The sequence below is a fragment of the Centropristis striata genome, chromosome 17 (genome assembly GCF_030273125.1).
Source record: "Centropristis striata isolate RG_2023a ecotype Rhode Island chromosome 17, C.striata_1.0, whole genome shotgun sequence".
NCBI classification, from domain to species: domain Eukaryota; kingdom Metazoa; phylum Chordata; class Actinopteri; order Perciformes; family Serranidae; genus Centropristis; species Centropristis striata.
The window spans coordinates 28,389,110-28,415,769 of NC_081533.1; the positions used below are offsets into that span (position 1 = coordinate 28,389,110).

The 26,660-nt window shown below is 39.5% G+C and overlaps 1 protein-coding gene across 1 annotated transcript in view; it reads right to left on the reverse strand.

Annotated features, from left to right (window-relative positions):
- Window positions 1-1,297: 1,297 nt before the first annotated feature.
- Window positions 1,298-26,660, reverse strand: part of pelp1 (proline, glutamate and leucine rich protein 1) — a 28,725-nt gene continuing 3,362 nt past the window's right edge. Inside the window, exons 4-19 of the mRNA XM_059354554.1 lie at window positions 26,426-26,575; window positions 24,641-24,712; window positions 23,418-23,477; window positions 22,006-22,162; window positions 21,663-21,795; window positions 18,644-18,731; window positions 17,177-17,265; window positions 16,926-17,039; window positions 15,872-16,022; window positions 14,859-15,012; window positions 13,684-13,739; window positions 13,432-13,565; window positions 11,670-11,772; window positions 8,346-10,010; window positions 4,673-4,984; window positions 1,298-1,857 (exon numbers count right to left, since the gene is read on the reverse strand). Of these exons, the coding sequence (XP_059210537.1) occupies window positions 1,765-1,857; window positions 4,673-4,984; window positions 8,346-10,010; window positions 11,670-11,772; window positions 13,432-13,565; window positions 13,684-13,739; window positions 14,859-15,012; window positions 15,872-16,022; window positions 16,926-17,039; window positions 17,177-17,265; window positions 18,644-18,731; window positions 21,663-21,795; window positions 22,006-22,162; window positions 23,418-23,477; window positions 24,641-24,712; window positions 26,426-26,575 (3,531 nt within the window). The 3' untranslated portion in view covers window positions 1,298-1,764. The remainder of the gene's footprint in view (window positions 1,858-4,672; window positions 4,985-8,345; window positions 10,011-11,669; window positions 11,773-13,431; window positions 13,566-13,683; window positions 13,740-14,858; window positions 15,013-15,871; window positions 16,023-16,925; window positions 17,040-17,176; window positions 17,266-18,643; window positions 18,732-21,662; window positions 21,796-22,005; window positions 22,163-23,417; window positions 23,478-24,640; window positions 24,713-26,425; window positions 26,576-26,660) is intronic.

Below are 26,660 nucleotides of genomic sequence, written 5' to 3' on the forward strand. Positions count from 1 at the left end.
CCAAGTACTTATGATCAGCAGTGGTAGTGGCATACCCTGTAGTACCCTACATAAACTATGTTGTACCCTACATAAACTATGCTGTATCTTACATAAACTGTGCTGTTCCCTACATAAACTATGCTGTACCCTACATAAACTATGCTGTATCTTACAAAAACTACACTGTACCCTACATAAACTATGTTGTACCCTACATAAACTATGCTGTACCCTACATAAACTATGCTGTATCTTACATAAACTACACTGTACCCTACATAAACTATGTTGTTCCCTACATAAACTACACTGTACCCTACATAAACTATGCTGTATCTTACATAAACTATGCTGTATCTTACATAAACTACACTGTACCCTTCAAAAACTGCGCTGTACCCTACATAAAATATGCTGTATCCTACATAAACTATGCTGTATCCTACATAAATTATGCTGTACCCTACATAAACTATGCTGTTCCCTGCATAAACTATGCTGTATCATACATAAACTACATTGTACCCTACAAAAACTATGCTGTCCTATATAAACTACTCTGTACCCTTCATAAACTGCGCTGTATCCTACATAAATTATGCTGTACCCTACATAAACTGCGCTGTACCCTACATAAACTATGCTGTACCCTACATAAACTATGCTGTTCCCTGCATAAACTATGCTGTATCATACATAAACTATGCTGTATCATACATTAACTACATTATACCCTACAAAAACTATGCTGTGACCTATATAAACTACACTGTAGCCTACATAAACTGCGCTGTACCATACATAAACTACAATTTACCCTTCATAAACTATGCTGTATCATACATAAACTACACTGCACCTTACATGCACTACGCTGTACACTACACTGTACCCTAAATACACTATATGGTACACTGTAACACTACATTGTACCCTACGTACCCAACGCCTACACTGGGAGGGTACCTTCCACAAGGGAAAACAAGACAGAGAAAAGGACCTGGAACCAAAAACAAAGTGAGTCATATGGAGCTGAACCAATGCATTGAAATGAGGTAAAAAAAAATTTAAAACCCCCCCCGCATTTTCTCTATCTAGATGGTCAGTTTTATTTGCTCAGATTTTTTTAGATTTATCTCTGAGACTTCTGATGCCACCTTTTGTAAAATTCAATAGCAAAACATATATTCGAAAAACAAGGCCTACAAAAATAGATAATTGGCAAAACTGACTGTGAAACATCTGGATTGACCAACCCTTTCAGAAAAAAACTGAATTATTGTGGTGAAATACCATTAAACCTGAGAGGGAAAAGTGTGTATGTAACTCCTGTTTTATTTTTTTTTACTTTTTCATATCAAAGCAGATGACATTGATGACAAAACAAAGAGCATAAAAGACACATATAAATCCAAGGAAAGCACATCAAACACTAGTTGTAGGATACTATGTACTGTATACAAGAACAAAGGCTAGTATTGTGAGTAATGCCTGGCTGTTGGGCAATGTACTGCTTCTTTTAGCTCATGTAAAACTTGTTCTTGCCAAGTGACAGCAAAACGTTCCCATGGTGTAGCTTGGATTTGGCAATACTGTGGAGAAAAAGGAACCCGGAGGCCACATTTGGGCCGTTGATGTCAACACTGAAGAAGGACTGGAAGGTGTCATCATAAGGTCGTACGAGGTAACTAAACCTCGCAAATGTCATCATGATTCCGTATCCTAGCAGTGTCTGCTGTATCCATGGTTACTGTGATTGCATCAGTTCAGGTTGGCATTTATTTATGAGCGGTTCGATCCAGAGGCACCGTCTTCGTCGTCAGGTGGACAGGCGACAAAATCAGCCAACATGGAGGCCATGGCTTCATCATCCAGCTGAGGGACAGAAAGAGAGGGACAGCTGCTGAGACATGCTCTGGGACCTGACAGTAGATGGTCTGAGTCAAACTGAACATTCAAACTTATATTTTTCTGAAGGTTTGAGTTTAGTTTTAGATGATCTTAGTGGGGAAAAGGTGTTAAAATGTATCCACAACTGTAACTAAATATGTGTTGTTGTGATAGTGGTCATCAGAACTATTAGCTGGCATGCTTACACACCCGATTTGACGTTTGACTTGGTTAGTCCTTTGTTACCACCCACAGAACACACTTGGCAAAATCTTAATATACACCTGTATTCATATCACATCGTATCATTTAAATAGTCTCTGTAGAAGGTGTTTTTCACTCTTATCAGTCTGTGAATGTTTATTTTTCTTTCCTTTAATGTGTCCCACTATGTAACTATTTCACTTCTGGCATTTACGTACATTTATTTACTGTTGAAACTGTCTTTTATATCGGCTTAATGGGATTTTTTAAAACCTTAACCTAGGTCAGTGGTTTTGTAGCCTAAATTCAATGAAACTGCAGTTTTTTTTTTGTTTTTACAACCGCAAACCATACATATATAACGGCGTGTGCATTATTTTTAAAATGCTCTGCAAACCGTGATTTGGCTCATTTAGACTCAAATGGGTCGTTTCAGCACGTGCAAGTGATTCCAACTGTGGTCAGAGGCACTAATGGGCTTTGAACCCACTATCTCCTGTTTACAAAAGATGTAAAAGTCCACACCTGGACTTGTGTCACGGCATACCATTTGAGAAACTATGGTCAAAAACATAAATAAAACAAGACTGATATTCTTCTAATCAGTTGTGACATATATTCAAAAACTGTACAAAAGCAATATATTTGAAGTTCAAACTAATTAACTTTTTTTAAATGATTCTTTCTGTTTTTAGTGACATTTTGACATATTGTGCCCCAATATTTTGGAATGAGGGTTATATATTATGTCGTATATGCCATTGTTAACCTCCACACTGTCCAGGATGTCAGACTTTTTATGATCAGTCCTGTGTGTGTGATGAGAAGACAAAAGTGAAAGCTCCGCCTCAGCGACCGTACGCCCGGCTGGACGGCTGCAGGAAGCATTCCACATGACTGAACACAGTTTACTCGCCCCGGGACACGTTTCGGTTGACCACAGCACCTGTGTGCATGTAAGGGACTGGGCTTGTTTAATGGTTAATGAGCAGTTAACAAGGGTCAGCTATCGGTCAAAAAAATGACCTGCTCTTCTTTGGGGGTGGTAATTAATGTTCAACAGTAAAAAAGCACATCTGCTTTTATTTGGGGAAAAATAAATTCCCTTTTAAGCAGCCCAATTTAAAGCCAATCATTCATTATTTATTACTGAACACTTTAGTTCAGAACATATGTTTAAGAAGTCATTAATAAACAGACCCTTGAAGGCTGTGAGCTTCAAGGCTGACATGGATTAATTATATCTAACTGAAACATTCACCTCATCTGGAGTCTAACATGAGAAAAGGCACTTTAAGTTCTCGGTTCCTTTAAGTCAGGGGTGTCAAACTCTGGCCCGCAGTGTAATTTTATTTGGCCCGCGAGGCAATACCAAATTATTATCTTATTATTGTACTATAAAAGCTGACCCGCCGGTATTATACGGCGCATTTACCGCTAATACTACAAATCCCACAATGCCCTGCTGTTGTTTTGGCGCGTCAATCAGGACAGGACCCAGAAACGCTCCTCTGTGACAGTCGTCATAGCAACCTCAAGCTAGAGCTGTCTCCCAGCTACCCCTTCTCAAAAGTGGCGAAAAGAAAGGCAGAATTTATTAACCTGTTGAAAAAGTTTATTTGGATATTTAAATCAGAAGGATGCAAATAGAAAAGAGGCATACGATTTTTATTTAATTTTTATTTAATAAATTAGTGACACTGATGTGTTTTTTATTTGAAATTTGATTTTGCATGTCTGCACTATTAAGTTATATATTGTATGTTTATAAGCGTTGCTGGTTCCATATTTAATGTTAAAGCAAAACATGTTTGGTATATATTAAAAGGTTTATTTGTTCAATGTTGGCCCGCGATTTTATGCAAGTTTTAAATTTTGGCCCATTGTGTATTTGAGTTTGACACCCCTGCTTTAACCCTTTGATGCACAACATATGGACAACCCTCCTAATGCACAACATGGGTCAAAAATGACTCATTCATCCAAATTTGATTTAAAATTAAATGACCTAATACTATAATAATAGTAATTTGTTTCAAATAGTTACTTTCCACACTCATATATTTAAAATATTTAACGTGTTTATGTATCATTTTTTCACACATACACTGTATCTGGAAGGTTTTCACAGCGCTTCACTTTTTCCACATTTTTTTATGTTTCAGCCTTATTCCAAAATTGATTAAATACATTTTTCCTTAAAATTATACACACAATACCCCCATAATGAAATTCTTTGACCCATGTTGTGCATTAGAAGCGTAGTTATACAGAAAGGGTTTTTATTCAAAAAGTAAGAAATGAAAAACAAAAAATTAGGATGTATGATGAAAACAAAAACAAGTTGATTTAGGAAAACCTGGAATACTGAATGATGAAATTAATTTATTGCAAAAATATAGAAAATTAAAACCTCAGTCGGGTCACTTTAGACCCATGTTGTGCATCAAAGGGTTAAGTAAACAAAACAACAGCTGTTTACCTCCATGTATATTAGTATTTGATCCTGTACATAATGATTATATCCTGTATGATTATTAATGTTCACATTTGATCCAGGAAACATTTAAATCCAAAATCAGGCGTGATTCCTTACCTTCTTCTTCTCAGTGCATTGGCCCGCCTCTTCCTCGTTTCGTGCCTCCTCTCTCTTCCTCTTCACTCCTTTCCCCTCCTCCCCATCACTCTCTCTCCCTCCTACTCCTTCTGTCTCCTGCTGCTCTGCTTTAACTTGCTCTCTTTTGTCAGTGTCTGTCTCCTCTTGCTCTTTTGTGTTGGGGCTGGCTGAGGTTTCGGGCTCTGCTGCCACGGCATCTCTCTCTTCAGCAGCGGCGAGCGTCTCCTCCTGATGACTGGATGGCTGGCTGTCACTCACACTGGCTTCCTGTGCAGGTTCAGCTCCTGGCTCCTGTTGAGATGAAGGGAGTCAGATTAGAGTAGAGAGCTTAGTTTCCTTGTAACAATACATGCTTTGTTTATGAGTGGAACAAAAACACAGATAATGCTCCACTTTCTTGAGAAGATACCATGAAAAGCATCACGGATACCGGTGTCCTTGATTATTGTGAAAAGCTTCTGTCTTTCTATGTAACACCACCCTCCATTGTTCCCCCTCTTTCTTTCTTTCTTTCTTTCTTCCATTCTTTCCCTCTCCCTTCTCATTTTCACTCCTGTTTCCCCAATATGTAAACCTCAATTCAATTCAATTCAATTCAAACAACTTTATTAATCCCACAAGGGGCAATTCATTTTGAGCAGCAGGTTGTCGTGGTTCATACGGCCCACATGGTCAGCAACAAATAGTCAATACATAAACAGTCGACACAACACACATCAGACAACATGGAGCTTAGAATGGACACATTGGAAAATAAAGAATAAATAGATAAAAATAAAATAAAAACCCTATGAAGAATTTAAAAGTCTTAGTGCAAGGGGGACGAATGATTTGGAGAAGCGATTTGTTTTGTTTTGCAGCAGGTCTATTTCTATGGAATTAACTTTCAGCTACATTCATGTAAAACAAAACTCACACTTCATCTCCTTTTAGTTCACTTTAGCTCCTATTATAACCCTTTTCGACCAAAGCAGTTCCAGGGCCGGTTCGGAGCCGGTGCCTAATCTTGAACCAGTTCCTTGCTTTTTTGACCGCCAAAGAACCGGCTCTCAGCCAGGAAAGTGACAAGAAGTCAAATACTGCCAACCTATTTGAGGTAATTTAGAAGCACTCGTGTCATAATAAGTCCACGAGAAAACACTTACAAGTTCCAACATGTAGTATGTGGTCTGAAAAAATAAAGGAATCAAATGGAACAAATAACATACTCCTTAAGACTTCAAAAACATATATTCACTAAAAGGTGGAGCCCTGCTATGGGTATACTGATATCATTTTATTTCTTTTATTCCATTTTAATTTATATTTTTCTTTGTCATTATAGCCTCTGTATTTTTTTTAATGTACCATAAGTGTTACCATGTGTATGAAACAGCAGACATGTTGAATATGATTCTGTACACGATTGTGAATGAAACTTAAATAAAAACTAAGTTAAAAAAAAAAAAAACACTTACAAGTTGACTTTTACACTTTTGATGTTACAAACAAGTTTTTTTTAATAATTTATCTGCATCCCTATGCAGGTATCAGTTGTAAAGATAAGCTGAAACATGTCTCTACCTAAAAATACCCCCGAAAATGATCCCTGCTCCTGTCTGGAAATGTTGGAATCTTTTAATAAAATGAAACAGACTTCTACAATATTGCAGACATTACCCTCCAGGGGTTTTTAAAAGTTTAGTCAGTATAAACTGGCTACTTGTGGAACAATCCAGTCGTAGACATCATCTCAATTTCCTGTTTGCACTGTAAACAACCAGCACATGGAAGAGGAACTACGGATATCAACTGGCTGCACTGGAGCCCCAGAAATATTGTCGTCTGTTCCTCCCACAAGTTAAACTGTCATTAGGGAGAACATTGACTTAAAGGAATAGTTCAACATTTTGAGAAACATGCCAATTCACTTTCCAGCAAAGAGTTGATTAGAAAATAGGGTGCCAGACTATTTCCTGACTGGGCACAATGACTTCTGTCTCTGCTGGTTGCTGCAGCGGCAATAAATAGTCTGGCAGGTAATCTCCCGTAAAACAGCCAACTGTGGTAATGTCACTTCTGTTTTTGTACAGATTAAACAAATAAGGTCCATTGCATTAATCACCGAGTTTAGAGGCTCTGGTAGGTGGACTTTATTAATGTTGGACAGAGCCTGGCTTGCAGTTTCCCCCCCCCCCAATTCCCAGTCTTTAGCTAAGCTAAGCTAACTGGCTACAGTATTATATTTAACTGACATATCCTCCTTATTTTAGAGCAGGGGTCTCAAACTCAAATTACCTGGGGGCAGCTGGAGGTAGTATCAAAATGACCAAAGAAAGACATAAAATTACAAAAAAAAAGACACAAAATGACCAAAAAAGACACAAAATAATAAAAAAGACACAAAATGACTAATAAAACACTAAATTACTTAAAAAGACACAAAATGACAAAAAATACACAGAATTACCAAAAAAGACACAAAATTATTTAAAAAAAAGACACAAAATGACCTAAAAATGACAAAAAAAGAAACACAATTATTTAAAAAAGACACAAAATGACCAAAATAAAGACACAAAATTATTAAAAAAGACACACAATTATTTAAAAAATACACAAAATTACCAAAAAAGTAATTAAAAGGGACCTTCCACACACAACACGGTAAAGTGCCATTCATATAAAACTCACATTTAACTTTCATATCAAGGTGGGGGCCACAAAATATCATCACGAGGGCCGCAATTGGCCCGCAGGCCGCGAGTTTGAGACCCATGTTTTAGAGGGTGCTACTGTAGAGATGATTTTGTGTGTGAGTTAGTCCCAGTGTCTATTCACATTGTCCTCCTATTCCTGGACATCAGTCTTTATAAACACCAGGTCCTCTATGTTGTGTATTAACATGTTGCCAAGGGAAGCAATTAAGTGGTTACTGTGCCACCAAAACTGGAAGTTTGATCAACTGAGCACCAAGGTTATAATAGTTTTGGATTTTTCATTAGTTTTAGTTTTAATTTCGTTGTGAATTTTTGTTTTCAAATTCAGTTAGTTTTAATTCGTTTTTAGAGTGAGTTTGCTAGTTTTAGTTTAGTTTTTAGTTTTTGAAAATGCTTAGTTTTAGTTTAGTTTTTATTAGTTTTAGTGTTAGTTTTATTTTTTTTTAATGGGCTATGTGTTGGGTGCCAGATTCAAAGAGGTCATAACATTTTTTGCCTTCATTTCCTTTGGTTTATCATCTCAGCCCCAATAAGGTTATTAACTCTTACAGTTCCAGGTGTTTTGAATTTTGGTTGGAGTGTAGACATCCCAGTCTCAGTAAACATATTCACCATGTGTTGCATGTTCCAATAGAAACACTGAATTATGAATGGAAAAAGTTGACAAAAACGAAAACTAAGGACATTTTCACTATAATTTTAGTTAGTTTTAGTTAGTTTTGTAACCACAAAAAACAGTTTCGGTTAGTTATCGTTTTTTTAAAAACTCTAGTTTTTATTTTTATTTCATTTAACGAAAATGTTTTTTCAATTCTAGTTTTCGTTACTTCGTTAGTTTTCTATAATAACCTTGCTGAGCACTTGCATATTCCAAATAGTATCATACTCTCTGCCAGTAATAATTAAATCTAAGCCTGTATATTTCATTCTTCCTTCTGTAAATTGGCACTAACCTGTTGATTCTGATTAGTTGTGGATTCTTCCGAGGCAGCAGTCAGCTCGATCTCGTCGGCTCCTTGCTCCCAGGACCGGGCCTCCTCCTGCAGCGCTGCTCTCTCTCCTCCTCCTCCTCCCTCTCCTCCTCCCGCTGCCCCTCCCTCCTCCTCGGCCTCCTCTCTCTCCTCCAGCGCTCCGCCGGTGACACACAAGATCTGTGGCATGGTGGGGTCGTCCATCCTCTCGCTCTCGTCCTCCTCCCCCTGCTCCTCCTGCGCCGCCTCCAGGACCCCGATGCTCTCCACCTTCTGCACCTTCATCCTGTCGTCCCCGAACATGGACCTGTTGGTGGGGATCTCCTCTATGCCTCCTCCTGCTTCTCCCTCCACGCTGAACGCAGCCATGCCTGCTTCTTCTGCTGCCACCCTGAGCACCTCCCCGCCCTCTAACCCCGCCTCCCCGGCCTTCTCCTCTGCTCCCTCCAGTGGAGGAATGTCCCCGTCCTCCTCTTCCTCCTCCTCCTCCTCTTCCTCCAGCTCCTCCCCCTCTTCTTCGTCGTACCCGTACTCTTCGCCGTCGTAAAACTCGTCGTCGTTAAAATCGCTCACGTCCTCCTCCTCGTCCTCCTCGTCCATCCCTTCCTCCTCCTCCTCCAGCTCTTCGTCGTCCTCCATGTCCTCCTCCTCTTCCTCCTCCTCGTCCGTGCTGTTGATGTTGATGACGGCCGAGTCCTCGTTGCTGGCGGGCGGCGGTTGGTGCTGGTGGAGGTGGCGCCCCTGCTGACTCAGCTGGTTCTGCAGCTGGTGCATCTGGAGCGGGAGGCCCATGGGGCCCGGCTGGCCCGGGGCCGAGGGCTGCATCAGCATCTGCTGGAGCTGGGGTCGCCCGGGCAACGAGTCCCCCAGACCGCCGGGCGGAGCCGCCAGGGCGCTGGAGGTCAAAGGGGGCACCAGGGAGACCACGGAGGAGCTGGACGGAGGGAAGGAGTTTATGGGGGTGGTGGAGGTGGTGAGCAGAGGGGAGGAGGTGGAGAGGTCGTTGGGGAGCGACACTCTGTCTATTGTGGTTGTTGTTGCCGTGGTGGGCACCATGGTAACCGGCTCTGCTCCTGGTAGTGTGACTGTAGTGCCCCCTGGTGCAGCGGAGGCCATGTTCTGAGGATTAGCTGCAGCTGCTGCCGTCTCGTCCTGCTGGTTCTCCATGTTCAGCATCCCCGGGGGGACGATGACCACGCTGTCGTCAGAGTCGCTGGCCAGAGAGATCTCCACGTCCTCCGCCTCCTCGCGGTCGTAGCGCACGAACACGGGTCTCTGCCCCTCCGGGAGGCCCAGCCCCGCGGGGTCCTGCTGGTGGTGTGCGTGCGGGGACAGGATCATGTCTGCCGGGGTGGGGGCCTGGCCCGGCAGCCCGGGAACCAGGGAGAGGTGGTTCTCAAGAGAACCCAGTAGGGAAGCGGGACCCAGGCCGAGGGAGTGGCGGGTGGGGAAGGGGGGGCCGGGGGCGGGGCCTCCAAGGAGCGTCGGCAAGGTGAGTCCGGGGGTGGGTCCCTGGGAGGAGGGGAGGACCGGAGCGGAGGGCGTGGGTTTCAGGGTGAGGGGTGGGAGGGGGAGGGCGATGGAGGGAGTGCGGGGGTGGAGGAGGGAGTTACAGACGGTCAGAGCCTCGGTGCAGAACGTAGAGACCTGAGGGGGGACGAGAGGCGACAGAGTCATTAAAACCTGAGAAAAGACTCAGAGAAACACAGCTGCTCCACATGTTAACACAGTACGTCTCCAAAATGACCACGGTCAAATTAACAAACAAAAACTGCATAATATAAAATAAATGAATGGAATTTAATTGTTGCATTTATGTGTTTATGTTAAATGTTGCAGCTGTGAAATATGGACATAATGTTAATGTGTTTTTATATACATTTAATATTACTTTAGATCCTTTTCTGTTATTTCTTTCTTTTCTCCTTATTGTTGTATAGATTTATGATGATTTTAAACTCTAAGCTATATTTATACAGGGTTTATTTATTTATTTATTTATTTTTTCTCAGGGTAAATGTATATTGTAGTTGTTTGTAATTTTATTCTATTTTGTAGATGGTGTAATTGTATATTGGATTTTTATAGTATTGTGATTTTGTATGTCGTTGTAAAAGCCCAACTAGGGACAGGAGTTGAAAATTAGCTGAAGCTATATCTCTGTATGCAGCACATCAGATGCATGTCCTGTATCTATGATAACTGCATTGTCCCTATCAAATAAAATAAATTACATTAAATAAATTCTGATGAGTAGCTTGAGAATTTCCTCTGGGAACCAATGAAGCCTTTTTGATATCATGACATAATCATGTATTTATTGATTATATGTCGTACTGGCACAATCTGAAGAACATCAAGCTGTCAGATAAATGTAATAGAGTAAAGTATTACACAGTGTATATAGTTCTGAGATAGCAGAATACTAGTAAGTACCAAGTAGCAGGAACTAGAAATACTCAAGTAAAGTAAAAGTACCTTAAACTTGTACTTACGTACAAAGCTTTTGCATGTCACAGACAATAACTTTAACTTAAAACTACTGATTTAAAGAAGAGCCCCCAATTATACTGGCTGTGCCTTTTTTGGTTTTTACTTTCGTATATCGCATTCTGTGTTCGAACCTTTTAAAAGGAACAGCAAAAACATTTACGCCTTGAATAGCCTGTGTGAAAGGAGAGATTGTCTCTTCACTCTCCGCTTTCAGACTGCCATTTCAAGCCGTGATATTTACGCCTCTGTTTTGCCTCAATCTGAACGGCCCCGATGCGTAATGGGGGGACCAAGTGATCCTGGCTCTGTAACGCCTTTGGAGGCATTAAATTGGCAAGTCTGTTAGAGGCGTGATCAAAGGGAGCCAGCGGAGCAGGCAAGACAAATTGACCAAAAAAGACACAAAATGACCAAAAAAAAACACAAAATGACTAAAAAAGACACAAATTCACCACAAAATGATCAAAAAATGACACAAAATGACCAAAAAAAAAGACACAAAATGACAAAAAAACCCACAATGACCAAAAAAAGACATTAAGTGACCAAAAAGACTAAAACACATTAACACATGAACACTTTAACACAGTGGAGACAGAGCTGACTTCCAAAATGATTTGGCGACCCCCAGAAATCATCTCGCAACCCCAATTGGGGTCCCGACCCCAAGGTTGAGAATAGCTGGCATAATCAATATGAATGTTCTTTGGCATAATGAGCATTTTTGCAGTATGAAAAGGGCTGCTGGTCGTTCTTCAAACCACCCAACATTCCAGTCCCCCCCCCTCTTTCTCCCTTCCTCTAAGAAGTCACCTTAAGGTTGCGGTCGTTGCGTCCGTTGCTGAGGATGGACACGGCGCAGGTCAGCGGAGGAGGCCAGCAGGGGGACGGGACCAGGACCAGAGCCAGCAACAACCTGGAATCCACAAACACTGATATGAACCCATCCACACTGCACTACACCACAATCTTTATTTTTATTTCCTTACTCCAACAAACAAGTCAAAGTAAAAATGATCCAATCCACATTTGGTGAACCGCTGTGCAAGAAAATGTTTTCCCTGCATTACATAGGAGTTTTAAAGTAGGGCTGGGCGATATATTGATAGAAAAAATATATATTGCATATATCGATATAGTTCAATTTTGTCTCTCTTTATATATAAATTCTTCCCTTACTAGGGTTTGTCATATTTAGTTATTTTGTAATGTTCATTATTCTTTTCTCATATAAATACACTACAGGCCAAAAGTTTGGACACACCCATCTCATTCAATGCGTTTTTCTTCATTTTCATGACTATTTACATTATAGATTCTCACTGAAGGCATCAAAACTATGAATGAACACATATGGAATTATGTACTTAACAAAAAAAGTGTGAAATAACTGAAAACATGTCTTGTATTTTAGATTCCTCAAAGTAACCACCCTTTGCTTACTAGAATATAAGACATGTTTTCAGTTAGTTCACACTTTTTTGTTAAGTACATAATTCCACATGTGTTCATTAATAGTTTTGATGAATTTACAATGTAAATAGTCATGAAAATAAAGGAAACGCATTGAATGAGAAGGTATGTCCAAACTTTTGGCCTGTACTGTATATTTATTTCAGAAAAAGATTGGCCTATTTCATTTCATAGGCTATTTTCATTGTTGTTACAGTATTGTATGATACAGTATTTATGTTCACTTAAATAAACGGTTTCAATAAAACTACTTGTGACGTGTCATATTTGGCTTTGACTTTGACTGAACATTTGCTCTCATTTTGCGATAAAAATATCGGGAAATATATCGTATATCGATATTCAGCCTAAATATATCGGGATATGACTTTTGGTCCATATCGCCCAGCCCTATTTTAAAGCTCCAAATTATTATCATCAGCACTTTAAGATAGTGATAATCATTACTTTCTCGAAGACCCCGACTCATAATAAATGGATTCAGGACGTTCTGCAGTGCATTACACTAGAGAAAATTAGGCTTTCCTTAAAAGGGTCCTCAGGCAGTTTCTATAAGATGTGGCAGCCCTTTACCACATACATTGAATCTCTGAATATTGTAGCAGAAACCTGAGCCCCCCCACCCCCCCTTTTTTTTACTATTTATTTATTTTATTTTTTAATTGAATTTACTTATTTATTTTTTACTTATTTATTCCTTATTGCTTTATTTTCAATATTCTTATGTATGTATGTTTTTATTTATTTATTTTTAATGGCTATGTATCTGTATCTTTCCTTAGTATTATGTCTCTTCGCTTTCTGTTCCCTTGTTTGTAACCTGTGCCTTGCACATGTATGTCGTGAGTATGAATGGATTGAATGTGAGTAGTTCAGGGTGGGTGGGTGGTTACATCTGGGCTGATATGTCCATAATAACTGGATCTTAAGCTTGTTTTGGAACCATTGTCTTTAGTAAGAACTGAGATCCTGACTGTTTGTAAAGAAAGAAAAAAACAATAAAGAAAGTCTGGATTAAGATAGTGATAATCTACTTCCCACAGCATCTTTTATAGTCTACATTAAAAGTAATAACCCCTGTCTTCATGTGTTGTTTATGCACCTGAAGAGCTCTCGTCTGGTGAGGGCACTGTTGTACTGCCCGCTGACGCCCCCTGCTGTTTCACAGGAAGTGCTGCTGCTGGACTGTTGCTGCTGGAGACGCACGCACAGCGGCAGCACGACGTCATGGAGACGCTGGGAGGAAATCAAACAGAGTGGAAAATCACAGACTGACCGTTAGCTGCTGAAAAAGAGAATGTGATGTTCACTCTGCAGTGGAGCGGGGGGGTAACATGACGACAGTGACATTTACCTTGTGTATATCGTCTTTCAGCAGCGTGCCGCTGCTCAGGATGATCTGCCTCAGAGCTGAGGAGAAGACAAAACATCAGTGTGATGGCAGAGCATTAAAAATCACAATCTGAAGAACATCTTCTTGTCCTGGATAAGTGACAAACCCCCCACTAAATCAAACTGGCATAAGATAATGATGGAATGTTTTCCCCTTGAATACCTGACCTGTCTGCTTCACTCTTCAGAGGGACAGTTCATGGACATTTGGACTCCATATCTTCACTTTTCTGACTCTACAGTGGCTTCAGTGCTCTCAAGTGTTGCCCTTGGCTAGCCTTTAGCTCTCCGCCTGTATCACGCTGTCGGGTGTATGCGAGATGTAAATGTGTATCGATTGTCTAGAGCAGGGATTCCCAAAGTGTGGTGCGTGCACCCCTGGGGGTGCGTGAGCTGCTGCTAGGGGGTGCGCGAGATGAAAAATGTAATGGCGGTCAATTACACAATTACATTTTTTTTCCCACACACAATAAAGACGTGTTATTAATTAATTAATAAATACAGGCTATTCAATTTTGTGTCATTTTGCATCTATTTTTTGGTTGTTTGGTCAATTTGTGTCTATTTTGATCATTTTGTGTCATCTTTGGTCATTTTTGCATCCATTTTTGGTTGTTTTGTGTCTTTTTCTGTAATTTTTACATGTATTTTTGGTCAATTTCAAAATGCACTTCTTCTTATAATGAAGCGTTGAAGAAGTTATCTTCTTCCATTTCCTCTGAAAAGTGGAAACTTGCACATAACTTTGTTGCACTATATTGAAACTGTGTTTCAGATTAATTCAAATAAGAGAGCGCATTGTTGTGGTGGTGATTATTTTATTATATGTGTGTTCTGGACATTTGAGCATGATTAAACATGCCTCCTTTAATATGGCTGTAAAAAATCTTATTGCATTTTGTTTTTTTGAAGGTGTGGGGGATTGGGGGTGAGTCAACCTGGTGGGGACATAGAAGGGGGTGTGCAGCTAAAAAAGTTTGGGAACCGCTGGTCTAGACCAATGTTGTACTGAGTGTTGTTGTCTTGTTGTTGTTGTTATGTTATTCTATAAAAAGCTCAATAAACACATTTGACAAAAAAATAAAAAAAATCACAATCTGTTATACGGGATGTGAGCAAAGTGAGGCAGCGTCTCACCCCTTAGGGCGGACAGGCACGTGTCCTGATTGGCCACGAGGTCTCCTTTCCTCTGGAGGGACGTCCCGACAGAGTCTGCCATCACCAGAGGTTTTGTCCTCCGTGGTCCAGGCTTGCCTCCAGGTACGGCATCAGCTGACAGCCCCGCCCGGAGCTATGAGGACGGGACAACACATCAGGACAGAAGGGAAGGTGAAGGCAACACTTCCATATTGTTAGCCTCATAGCATAATTGCCTAAGTCATTTTTTGGCCAAATTGTGATATCTGCCTAACTTTATTCTCCTACCACTGCTGCATCTTTCTGCCTTATTGCCAGTCAGGGCATATTCTGCCTAAGACACTTTTATCTGTCATGAAATCGATGTGTTTAATTTTTTATGCAAACTTGTTCACACTTCTATTTGAACTTACTGCTACAATATCAATTAAGAATACCAATGGGCTTACTAAAAATTGTGTATTTTCTTGTTTCCCGAAAACGTTCAAATATGACTATGAGGCTAACGATATGACAAGTAGGAGGCCTACTGGTCCCATTAAGGCTAAAAAAATTGTTGTTTTTTTAGTTTTGTTTTTTTTACTGTAGAATAGATTCAGTCTAACCATTGTGCCTCACTAGGGATATTTTTGGATTTCTAATAATTAACCATTTTTGCAGTGTTTTATTGGGTTTGTATTTTTTATTTTTTTTTATAATTTTGGAAGTTCAACCTCAGCTTCTATAATAATTCTTTGATCAACAGTGTTCCCGGAGATAGACAGGATGGAGGCAACGTGCTTGTTAAGACCCCAAAAGATAGCAGCATAGTTTTGCTTTCTAAAAAAAAAAATGCTGGTAAAAAATGCTTTTACCAGTGAGGAAAACTCTGGAATAATCTTAACATTCATATTTTGGCTAATTCCACCATACTTTTCACATTTTATGGAAATTTTTATTCTGTCCATGTTTTTAGCATCGCAGAAATCATAGGGCCCTATCAAGGGATGCACAAGGGTTACACTCAAACTCACCTTGACAGACTCCGCCCCTGGTGTGATGTCACTCAGCAGGTGACTAAAGAGGAGCTCTGAGTGACCGGGGCTTCCCTGAAGGATGCTGGAAGAGGCTCCGGCCACCTGGACCCACAGCTCTAAGGTCCTGTACACTGATACCCGCACTGAGCTGTGGGAGGAAGGAGAGACACATGAGACAAACGCTTCATTATGACATCCTCCACAGTACTGCTGCTAAATAAACCCCCTCCTTCTGATAACCTGGTCAGTCGAACTGTAACAGACTGAAATAGCTTTAGTAGCCATGTTGGAACAAACCACTTCCTCCGATACATGGTGTGTATTAAGCCTGATTTCCACCGGGCGCATTACAGCAGCGTCACGTCAGCGTCGCGTATGCCGTTGCAAATAGGTAACACTCTAATCAATGAGAGCGTTTCCATCGGGCGCGCTGCGTAACGTTACAGCAGCGTCTCAGCCGCGGCTCTCCGCGAGCATTAGGTAGGACTTCTATTTCTCCGCCAGACGCTGCCAAATCGCGTAAATATCAACAGAGCAGATCGCACCAGACAGGAAGTCAGACTCAGAATCAGCGTAAAACACTTCCGCTCCTTTCAAAATAAAACACAATACGCAGTTCATGCAGCCTAAAACTACTTCACATCAACATTATGTTATGACCGGGGCACCAGATCGGCAATCAATCAATCAATCAATCAATCAATCAATCAATCAATCAATCAATCAATCAATCAATCAATCAATCAATCAATCAAAGGGTCTCAGAGGATCGGCGACACGGACGACAAGAGACTGATTGTTGAAGTGGAACATCATACAATCATTTATGACATAACATATTGTTTTTATAAGGATAGATGGTCAGATCAACAGATCTGTCACGTCAGAGAAGCAAAGTAAGTTGGTGGTTGTTGTTGTTGTTTACTTTATGCACACAGTTTATCCATAGACTGTTCTCGTTATCTCACGTGTATACGACCGGCTCGCTAAGCTGACGTGACGCTGCTGTAACGCGCCCGGTGGAAATCCCCAGTTAGCCACAGTGAGTTACCTGTAGGCTCTTTGCTGTCCCAGACTGGCTTCAGGTAGAGGCGTCCAGGCTGACAGGGTTTGAGAAAAAAGTCTCTGTAGGACAGCAGCGAACTGAACCATGCCGCTACGCACACTGCAATACACACAGCACAGACACAGTGTCAGCACCACACAACTGTTACATGACAGGCAATGTGTGTGTGTGTGTGTGTGTGTGTGTGTGTGTGTGTGTGTGTGTGTGTGTGTGTGTGTATCCCTGTCAGTACTCACGCTGTGATAAGAGCTGATAAGATCTCCAGTGTGTTGGTGTGTATGATGGGGAGGACCAGCAACCTCACACTCCCGTCTCCTGTTAAGTTCTGACACACACACACACACACAGAAATACACAGTTAACTTAAAACACAGTGAGATGAATGTGATTTTGAATCTGAATGTGTATAATTTAAATGTGTAACAATATCGAAAAACATGCTCTGTTTTGTCTCTTACAGGTGCATCTCAATAAATTAGAATATCATAGAAAGTTTATTTATGTCAGTAATTCAATTCAATTACAATTACATGAATTGATGATAATGAATAATAAATGAAAATACAATTACACACAGAATGAAACATTTCATGTCTTAATTTATCTAATTTCTTCTAATTATAATGATTATGGCTTACATTTAATGAAGACCTAAAATTCAGTGTCTCAAAAAAAATTAATATTACAAAAGACCAATTTTAAAAAGTATTTTTAATATGGAAATGTTGGCCTCAGAAAAGTATGGCCATCTATATGACTCAAGTCAAGTCAAGTCAAACTTTATTTATAGAGCACATTTAAAACAACCGGGGTTGACCAAAGTGCTGTACAGATATCACAGTTGCAGGAAATACGGTAAAAACTAAAATACATAAACAGAGTGCAACAATAGAATAAAATAAATTAAAAATATAATTAAATAAATTAAAAATTTAAATAAAATTTTGTTTTTGCAAGATTTCCACTTAAACTTGATTAAAAGCCAGGGAGAAAAAGTGTGTTTTTAAGGAGGATTTAAAAACTTCAAAAGATCCTGCAGATCGGATGTGCCAGGGCAGATTATTCCAGAGCCTCGGGGCCGCTGCCACAAAGGCACGGTCCCCTTTGGTTTTTAGTCTGGTTTTAGGGGCGGCCAGTAGCAGCTGACTGGAGGATCTCAATGTTCTGGCAGGGGCGTGGATTTTAAGGAGCTCGGTCAAATATTGAGGGGCTATTGAGGAGCTTTAAAAACAAACAATAAAATTTTAAAATCTATTCTAAAAGCAACCGGGAGCCAGTGTAACGAAGCAAGGACAGGTGTAATCTGGTCACGTTTGCGTGTGCCAGTAAGTAGACGGGCAGCTGCATTCTGAACCAGCTGCAGGCGGTGCAACAGTGAGTGGTCCAGGCCAACACACAATGAATTACAGTAATCCAGTCTGGTATTGATAAAGGCATGGATTACTGTCTCCAGATCTCTACGTGGCAGATACCCTTTTACTTTTGTTAAAATCCTTAACTGATAAAAACTGTTTTTTATGACCGAGCTAACCTGATGATCGACTCAATACTTGGTTGGGGCTGTTTGACTTGAACTACTGGAAATGGACTTTTCCATCATATTCTAATGTATTGAGATGCACCTGTAGATACATGGCACCACAATCATCTTCACCATCTGTGTGTGTGTGTGTGTGTGTGTGTGTGTGTGTGTGTGTGCTCACTATGCTCTTGGAGCTGACAGCGAGGACTCTGCACACCAGGTTGAGTATTGATCTGACAGGCAGACGGACAGCAGAGGCTGGATCCACCCTGTTGGACAGAGATCAGAGTCACTATGAATGAATGAAGAAGTGGAGAGCAGCAGAAACTCAGAGGAAAACATTTGGGATCTATGAGAACAACAGAGGCAACAGAAGCGTTTCAGGGGTAAAGATGTCTTGCTGTGCCTTTGTACATCAAAACAGAGAGAAAAAAACAACAACTGGGCTTCATTCTTATGAATTACTTCCATCAAAAACTCCCTTTGAAGCTGGACGGAGAAATTTATGGTTGCAAGATTTTAAACAGACAGACTGGAACTCTGAAATCACCCGGAATTCTCTGATATATACACTACCGGTCAAAAGTTTTAGAACACCCCAATTTTTCCAGTTTTTTATTGAAATTCAAGCAGTTCAAGTCAAATGAACAGCTTGAAAGGGTACAAAGGTAAGTGGTGAACTGCCAGAGGTAAATAAAAAAGGTAAGCTTAACCAAAACTGAAAAATAATGTACATTTCAGAATTATACAAGTAGGCATTTTTCAGGGAACAAGAAATGGGTTAACAACTTAACTCTATGGAGTCTTGGACTATTTTGTCCATTTTTTTAAATTATTTTCATGTCTTTGTAAGTCATTTTGTGTCTTTTTTTGGTCATTTTGTGTCTTTTAGTGTCTTTTTTTTTGTCATTTTGTGTCTTTTTTTAGTCCTTTAGTCCAACATAAAATGTGATTTTGAATCTTTTTTTTATTTTCAAAACACTATCATGCTCAGTAAAGAATTTTAAATCTTGCAAATGTGCATTCATTTCAGAGTACACTGAGACATTAAACTGCATCATTTTCAACAAAATTCTGGAAAAGTTGGTGTGTTCTAAAACTTTTGACCAGTAGTGTATATGGTGTGATTTTGTTACCTTGTATCAACATGAACGATAAGGGAGGGGACCATCCCCGGCACTTTTACCACCAGATGTCACTGTATTGCAGCATCATGTGAGTTACGGTCAAGTGTTTATTAGCCTACATAATTATTCTCAATTTTTAGAGCCCCGCCCCCCATGGTGGAGGCCCTGGGGCTGTAGCCCAGGTTAGCCCATTCATTAATGTGCCACACTAATTATAAAAATGAAAACCCTGCTGACATCCAACGGACACGAATATATAATATACTCACACTAATCTTGATGTTCAGCCACTCTTACTTTGGATATTTAAGCTATTTTGGGTCCTTTATCATCCCGACAGCAATACTGTGAGATTTCCTGACCCGTATTCACTGAGGGTTAGCTTACTTGTGTAAGATAATCGGTCTTTTGCTGACGAACCATGAAAATAATCAGGAAAAACATCTGGATGATTCACATTAATTTGACAACTGTACTGTTGCAGTGATGGGACCAGCGGCTAACTGTCACTTTCTGCCACCAGTGAGGCCCCGCCCACAAAAATACATCATCATTGTTGGTAAACAGTAAATTGGTGTATAGTAGGGCTGGGCGATATGGCCCTAAAAGAATATCACGATATTTCAGGCTATTTTTTCGATAACGATATTCTTGACGATGTTACGAAATACTTAAAAAGATAGAAAATATGTTTGGTTTTTTTAGTCTGTATAAATAAATAAAAATCTAAAATGTAGTGTGACGTGCAAATCTCAACAGTTGCCAAATAAAAAAAAAAATGTATGAGAAAATAATAAAAAAATAACCATTTAGGGGTTCTGGGGGCATATTTTAATGAGATTTTGTAAAGGAGAATAAAGGTTCTTGTATGTTTTATTTAAGGCATCTTATTTTGACAGTCTTCTTGTAAGTTCTATGGTGGATTCTGTTAACACACTGTGCTCTTATTTTGAAAGCTGCATGTGTTTAGCGACAGAGAGTAAGTAGCTTTTTGTGATTAAAACAACTTTAATTGTTAGCTAATGTTAGCCTTACGCCACTACATCAAGAAGTAGGAATGTTGCCAATATCGTGATATGCATTTTTTTTTAACCATGAAAAAAATATACCGATATTATCGTGAACGATACGATATGACACACCCCTAGTGTATAGTCCTGGAACTGGAATGGTTTTATGAATAAGCCCAGTATCACTGCTGTTTTGGATCTTTGGTTGAAGTTTAAAGAAATGTCCGTTCTTGTAAAAGTAACATCATGAAGTTAATCTTGACATCAACACAACGAATCTTCAACTGGCGGTATTTGCTCTGGATAGACTGAGGCTACGTTTACATGATGACGGTCTGAACAGAAGATGCAAAAGTGGCGTTGCGTCTTCACTTTTTATTCCTCGTTTAGACGAGCATTTTCGGGAGGAAATCTGCTGCATACGGTGACGCAAAAGTGTGTGAAATTCGATTGTATGCAGCCAGGCGACATCACTTAAAGCGATAAGAGCATCTTTGGGCATGCAGAAGTTTTCACGCCACACATTTTCATCAGCTACTCCTTCCACAAAGTTCTCCACCATCACTAGATCTCCCAGGTCTCGTTCACAGCCGTCTGGCTCGCCTCCGACGAATTGCTGCATCCAGAATGTGATAGAGGTAATTACAGATCCTTCTCTGTTCACTAATACTATCTGTACATATCCTGTACATTTGGTGGAAAGACTCCTGTAAGTTTATTAGAGCTGCCAGAGCAGCTTGAAGGTCCGACGCATGGAAATAATCCCACGTTTGTTTATTTTCCTGTACTGGAGCATGTATGTGACGTAAACACATACGTGACGTGAGCAGATCAGATCAGAGTTTTGTGTCTTGTCAGTGTAGACGACACGATACGGCGGAGCGGATTTAACTTTTCCACTTTGGAAGGTGGTTTCAGATTTTTGCATCTTTAAGCCCCAAAAACACCGTCACCGTCTAAACGAAAGGCACTTCCGATAAAATATTTTGTCGTTTTTACCCGCGAGCGTCCTCGTGTAAACGGAGCCTGAAATGCTTCCTTGAAAGTCGTGTGTGTGTTGTACCTGAGTGTGTGTTTGAGTGCCAGGCAGACCGCTGTGTATCTGTGCTGGAGCTGCAGCAGCAGCAGAGGATCTGATTGGTCGAGGTGAGGAAAGGCCAACTCCACCCCCGGACCTTCATATTGCACCGTTCCATCTGTCCCAGGAAACAGGAAGAGCTTTTTAAAGAAACTGCATCATCAGAGCACCAGTAAAGATCACTTCAGCAGCTAAACCCGACCATGAAGAGTTATAAACAAGTTGGTGCAGTGTTGGCGGCAGAGAGAAGTAGATCATCCCTGAACCCAGTTCTCAAAGACAGCTGGAACATGGCTCTACAGAAACATTCACAGATAGAAAGGCGTACCTGTTTCTGAACCCTGGTAGATCTGAGTCAGCAGGACATTGGCTGAGGCCAGCAGGCAGTGAATCTGATTGGTCCAGCCTTCAGCTCTGCCAGCACCCACCCCTCTGTCCAACAGGCCGCCCAGGCAGGGCAGCCGCCCGTAACACTGACAGGCCATCTGACAGGAAGAGACACAGTTAGATGGAAAAATGTTACAAATCTGGCCCAATCAGCTTAGACCTACACCACCGGTCAAACGTTTTAGAACACACCAATTTTTCCAGTTTTTTATTGAAATTCAAGCAGTTCAAGTCAAATGAACAGCTTGAAAGGGTACAAAGGTAAGTGGTGAACTGCCAGAGGTAAATAAAAAAAGGTAAGCTTAACCAAAACTGAAAAATAATGTACATTTCAGAATTATACAAGTAGGCCTTTTTCAGGGAACAAGAAATGGGTTAACAACTTAACTCTATGGAGTCTTGGGCTATTTTGTCCATTTTTTAATTCTTTTCATGTCTTTGTAAGTCATTTTGTGTCTTTTTTTTAGTCATTTTGTGTCTTTTTTTGGTCATTTTGTGTCCTTTTTTGTCATTTTGTGTTTTTTGGTGTCTTTTTTGTCATTTTGTGTCTTTTTTTGGTCATTTTGTGTCTTTTTTTGGTCATTTTGTGTCTTTTTTTTAGTCATTTTGTGTTTTTTGGTGTCTTTTTTTGTCATTTTGTGTCTTTTTTTAGTCCTTTAGTCCAACATAAAATGTGATTTTGAATCTTTTTTTTTACTTTCAAAACACTATCATGCTCAATAAAGAATTTTAAATGTTGCAAATGTGCATTAATTTCAGAGTACACTGAGACATTAAACTGCATCATTTTCAATTAAATTCTGGAAAAGTTGGTGTGTTCTAAAACTTTTGACCAGTAGTGTATATTACATTCACATATCTAACTTAGTCATTACATTGGGAGGTACAGTGAGACTACATTGGTTTCCTTTTGGTATTTGTAGGAGCTATGTCATTAGTGTGATTATTATTGCTTTTTTTGTATTTATTTTTGTGTACACTAGGGGCACTAAGCACCTCACCAAACAGGTATTGGGCATTGATAAAAGGTAGCAAGTGGTAGTGACAGATAATGCACCAGAAGTGACAGGTTTTTTTTTTAATCAGAGCAAAGAGAGACAGCATGAAATGTTTGTTTGCTTTGAATTGGAAATTAAATGAACCAAAATGTGGATCTGGACTGGACAATGGACTTCTTTTTGCCTGAGTACATCCTAATCAAACTGGTGCATCAGTGGCCTTTAGTGCAAGTTTTAAAAATTGTAAAACTATCTAACAAATAGCCAAAGCTAGAGAAAGAGACAAGAATAAAATGACATACATCTTTATAAAGACAGTGTTAAAATATTCAACTTGACTTTGAGAATCACAAACCTCTTGTGTTTTCTTGTTTGTGCTGTCCATTTTGGAGAGGAAATAGGCTCCCAGTTTGTCCTAAAAGAAAAAAAAAAGATCAGGTTTTCCCTCAAAGTTTCTACAGGTTCATCTCAATAAATAAGAATATCATAGGAAAGTTTATTTATGTCACTAATTCAATTCAAAAAGTGGAAATAACACATTATATAGATCCATTACACACAGAATGAAACATTTCATGTCTAATTTATTTAATTTCTTTAATTATACTGATTATGGCTTAAATTGAATGAAAACCTAAAATCCAGTTTCTCAAAAAAAAATGTAATATTACAAAAGACCAATTTCAAAAAGTATGTTTAATATGGAAATGAAAAGTATTTCCATCTATATCAGTAGTTCTCAACCTTTTTGAGTCGCGACCCCCACTCACTGAACAGAATCGCACACGCAAACAAACAAACAAAATGATCAAAAAAGACACAAAATTACCAAAAAAAAGACACAAAATGACCAGAAAAGACACAAAATGAAAAAAAAGACACAAAATGACCAGAAAAGACACAAAATGAAAAAAAAGACACAAAATGACCAAAAGACACAAAATGATCAAAAGACAAAATGACCAAAAAAAGACGCAAATTGACCACAAAATGATAAAAAAAAGACACAAAATGACGAAAACCCACAAAAAAGACACAAAATGACGAAAAAAAACCCACAAAATGACCAAAAAAAGGAAACAAAATGATAAAAAAAAGAGACAAATTGACCAAAAAAGACAAAAAATGACTACAAAAACCCACAAAATGACAAAAAAAACACAAAATGACCCAAAAAAGGAAACAAAATTATTAAAAAAAGACACAAATTGACCAAAAAAGACAAAAAATGACTAAAAAACCCCACAAAATGACAAAAAAAAACCCCACAAAATGACCAAAAAAAGACATTAAATTACCAAAAAGACTAAAACACATGAACACTTTAACACAGTGGAGACAGAGCTGACTTCCAAAATGATTTGGCGACCCCCAGAAATCATCTCGCGACCCCAATTGGGGTCCCGACCCCAAGGTTGAGAATAGCTGATCTATATGACTCAGTACTTGGTTGGGGCTATTTGACTTGAACTACTGGAAATGGACTTTTCCATCATATTCTAATGTATTGAGATGCAGCTGTACATCCAGTTAAATAATCTTGTCTTTCTCATCCAGTGTGTCCGTCAGTGGTCTTACCCTGAGGGATCCACAGGCTCTGGGGTAGTAGCTCATACAGGCCGTCATGCCCTCCATGGCTGCCAGCTCACACTGAGACACAGGAGGAACAACACTGTTAGTATGAGACCAACTCCAACAGCTGATCATTGTTTGTACAAGGAAAATGAAATGCTACTAAATAAGTCTTATGATCTTATGATATGCCAAACTCTGGCCCGCAGTGTAATTTTATTTGGCCCGTGAGGCAATACCAAATTATTATATTATTATTGTACTATAAAAGCTGACCCGCCGGTATTATACGGCGCATTTACAGCTAATACTACAAATCCCACAATGCCCTGCTGTTGTTTTGGCGCGTCAATCAGGACAGGACCCAGAAACGCTCCTCTGTGACAGTCGTCATAGCAACCTCAAGCTAGAGCTGTCTCCGAGCTACCCCTTCCCAAAAATGGCGAAAAGAAAGGCAGAATTTATTAACCTGTTGAAAAAGTTTATTTTGATATTTAAATCAGAAGGATGCAAATAGAAAAGAGGCACACGATTTTTATTTATTTTTTATTTAATAAATTAATGACATTGATGTGTTTTTTATTTGAAATTTGATTTTGCATGTCTGCACTATTTAGTTATATATTGTATGTTTATAAGCGTTGCTGGTTCCATATTTAATGTTAAAGCAAAACATGTTTGGTATATTTAAAGGTTTATTTGTTCAATGTTGGCCCGCGATTTTATTCAAGTTTTACATTTTGGCCCATTGTGTATTTGAGTTTGACACCCCTGATTTAGAGAATGAAAATAGATAGATATTAAAAGACTATGATGGAATTTTTATGATCCTTTCTGTCAAAATGACAGACAACGGAATAGGGTTGTCAAAAGTATCGATACTCGAAAAAGTATCGATACTAAAACGTTGTATCCGGATACGATACTCATTTTCAAAAGTATCGATACCCGTCCCTTGTTATTATAGTTGCAGTTTCTTTTTGCACAACTGTTTTTTATTATAAATATTTAACCTGTGGTTCTGTCAATTTTAACATGTTGCATTTTTCTTGTTAACAAAAATATTTCTGTTAAATTTTGGGGTCTTTTTTTTTATCCTGGTGGTATCAAAAATGGTATTGAGTATCGAATATTTTCCTGAGTATCGGTATCGAGTTGAAAATTTTAGTATCGTGACAACTAGGGGTGTGCCATATCGTATCGTTCACGATAATATCGGTATATTTTTTTATGGTTAAAAAAAATGCATATCATGATATTGGCAACATTTCTACTTCTTGATGTAGTGGTTAAAGTTGTTTTAATCACAAAAAGCTACTGACTCCCTGTCGCTAAACACATGCAGCTTTCAAAATAAGAGCACAGTGTGTTAAGAGAATCCACCACAGAACTTACAAGAAGACTGTCAAAATAAGATGCCTTAAATAAAACATACAAGAACCTTTATTCTCCTTTACAAAATGTCATTAAAATTTGCCCCCGAAACCCCTAAATGGTTATTTTTATTATTTTCTCATACTCAAGAGTCAAGAGTAAATGTTTTTGTATTTGGCAGCTGTTGAGATTTGCACTTCACACTACATTTTAGATTTTTATTTATTTATACAGACTAAAAAAATCATATTTTCTATTCTTTTAAAGTATTTGGTAATATTGTCAAGAATATCGTTATCGCAAAAATAGCCTGAAATATCGTGATATTCTTTTAGGGCCATATCGCCCAGCCCTAGTGACAACCCTACAATGGAAACACAACCTCTGTTGCATAACGGCCCCGTTGTGTCCCCTCACCTCTGTCTTGAGACCCAGCAGAGACGTTAGGATGCCCAGGATGGAGTTGAGGCCGACCTCCCGGGCGAGCTCTGCTAGCTGAGACGAGTACTGCAGCACATCCTTCAAAATGTTCACCGCCAGCTGGATGGTCTGAACCGGAGCCTGAGACTGAGAGGAGGGAGGAGGAGAGAGGAGGAGAGAGGAGGAGAGAGGAGGAGAGAGGAGGAGAGAGGCTGTCAGGCTCTGGAGCTTT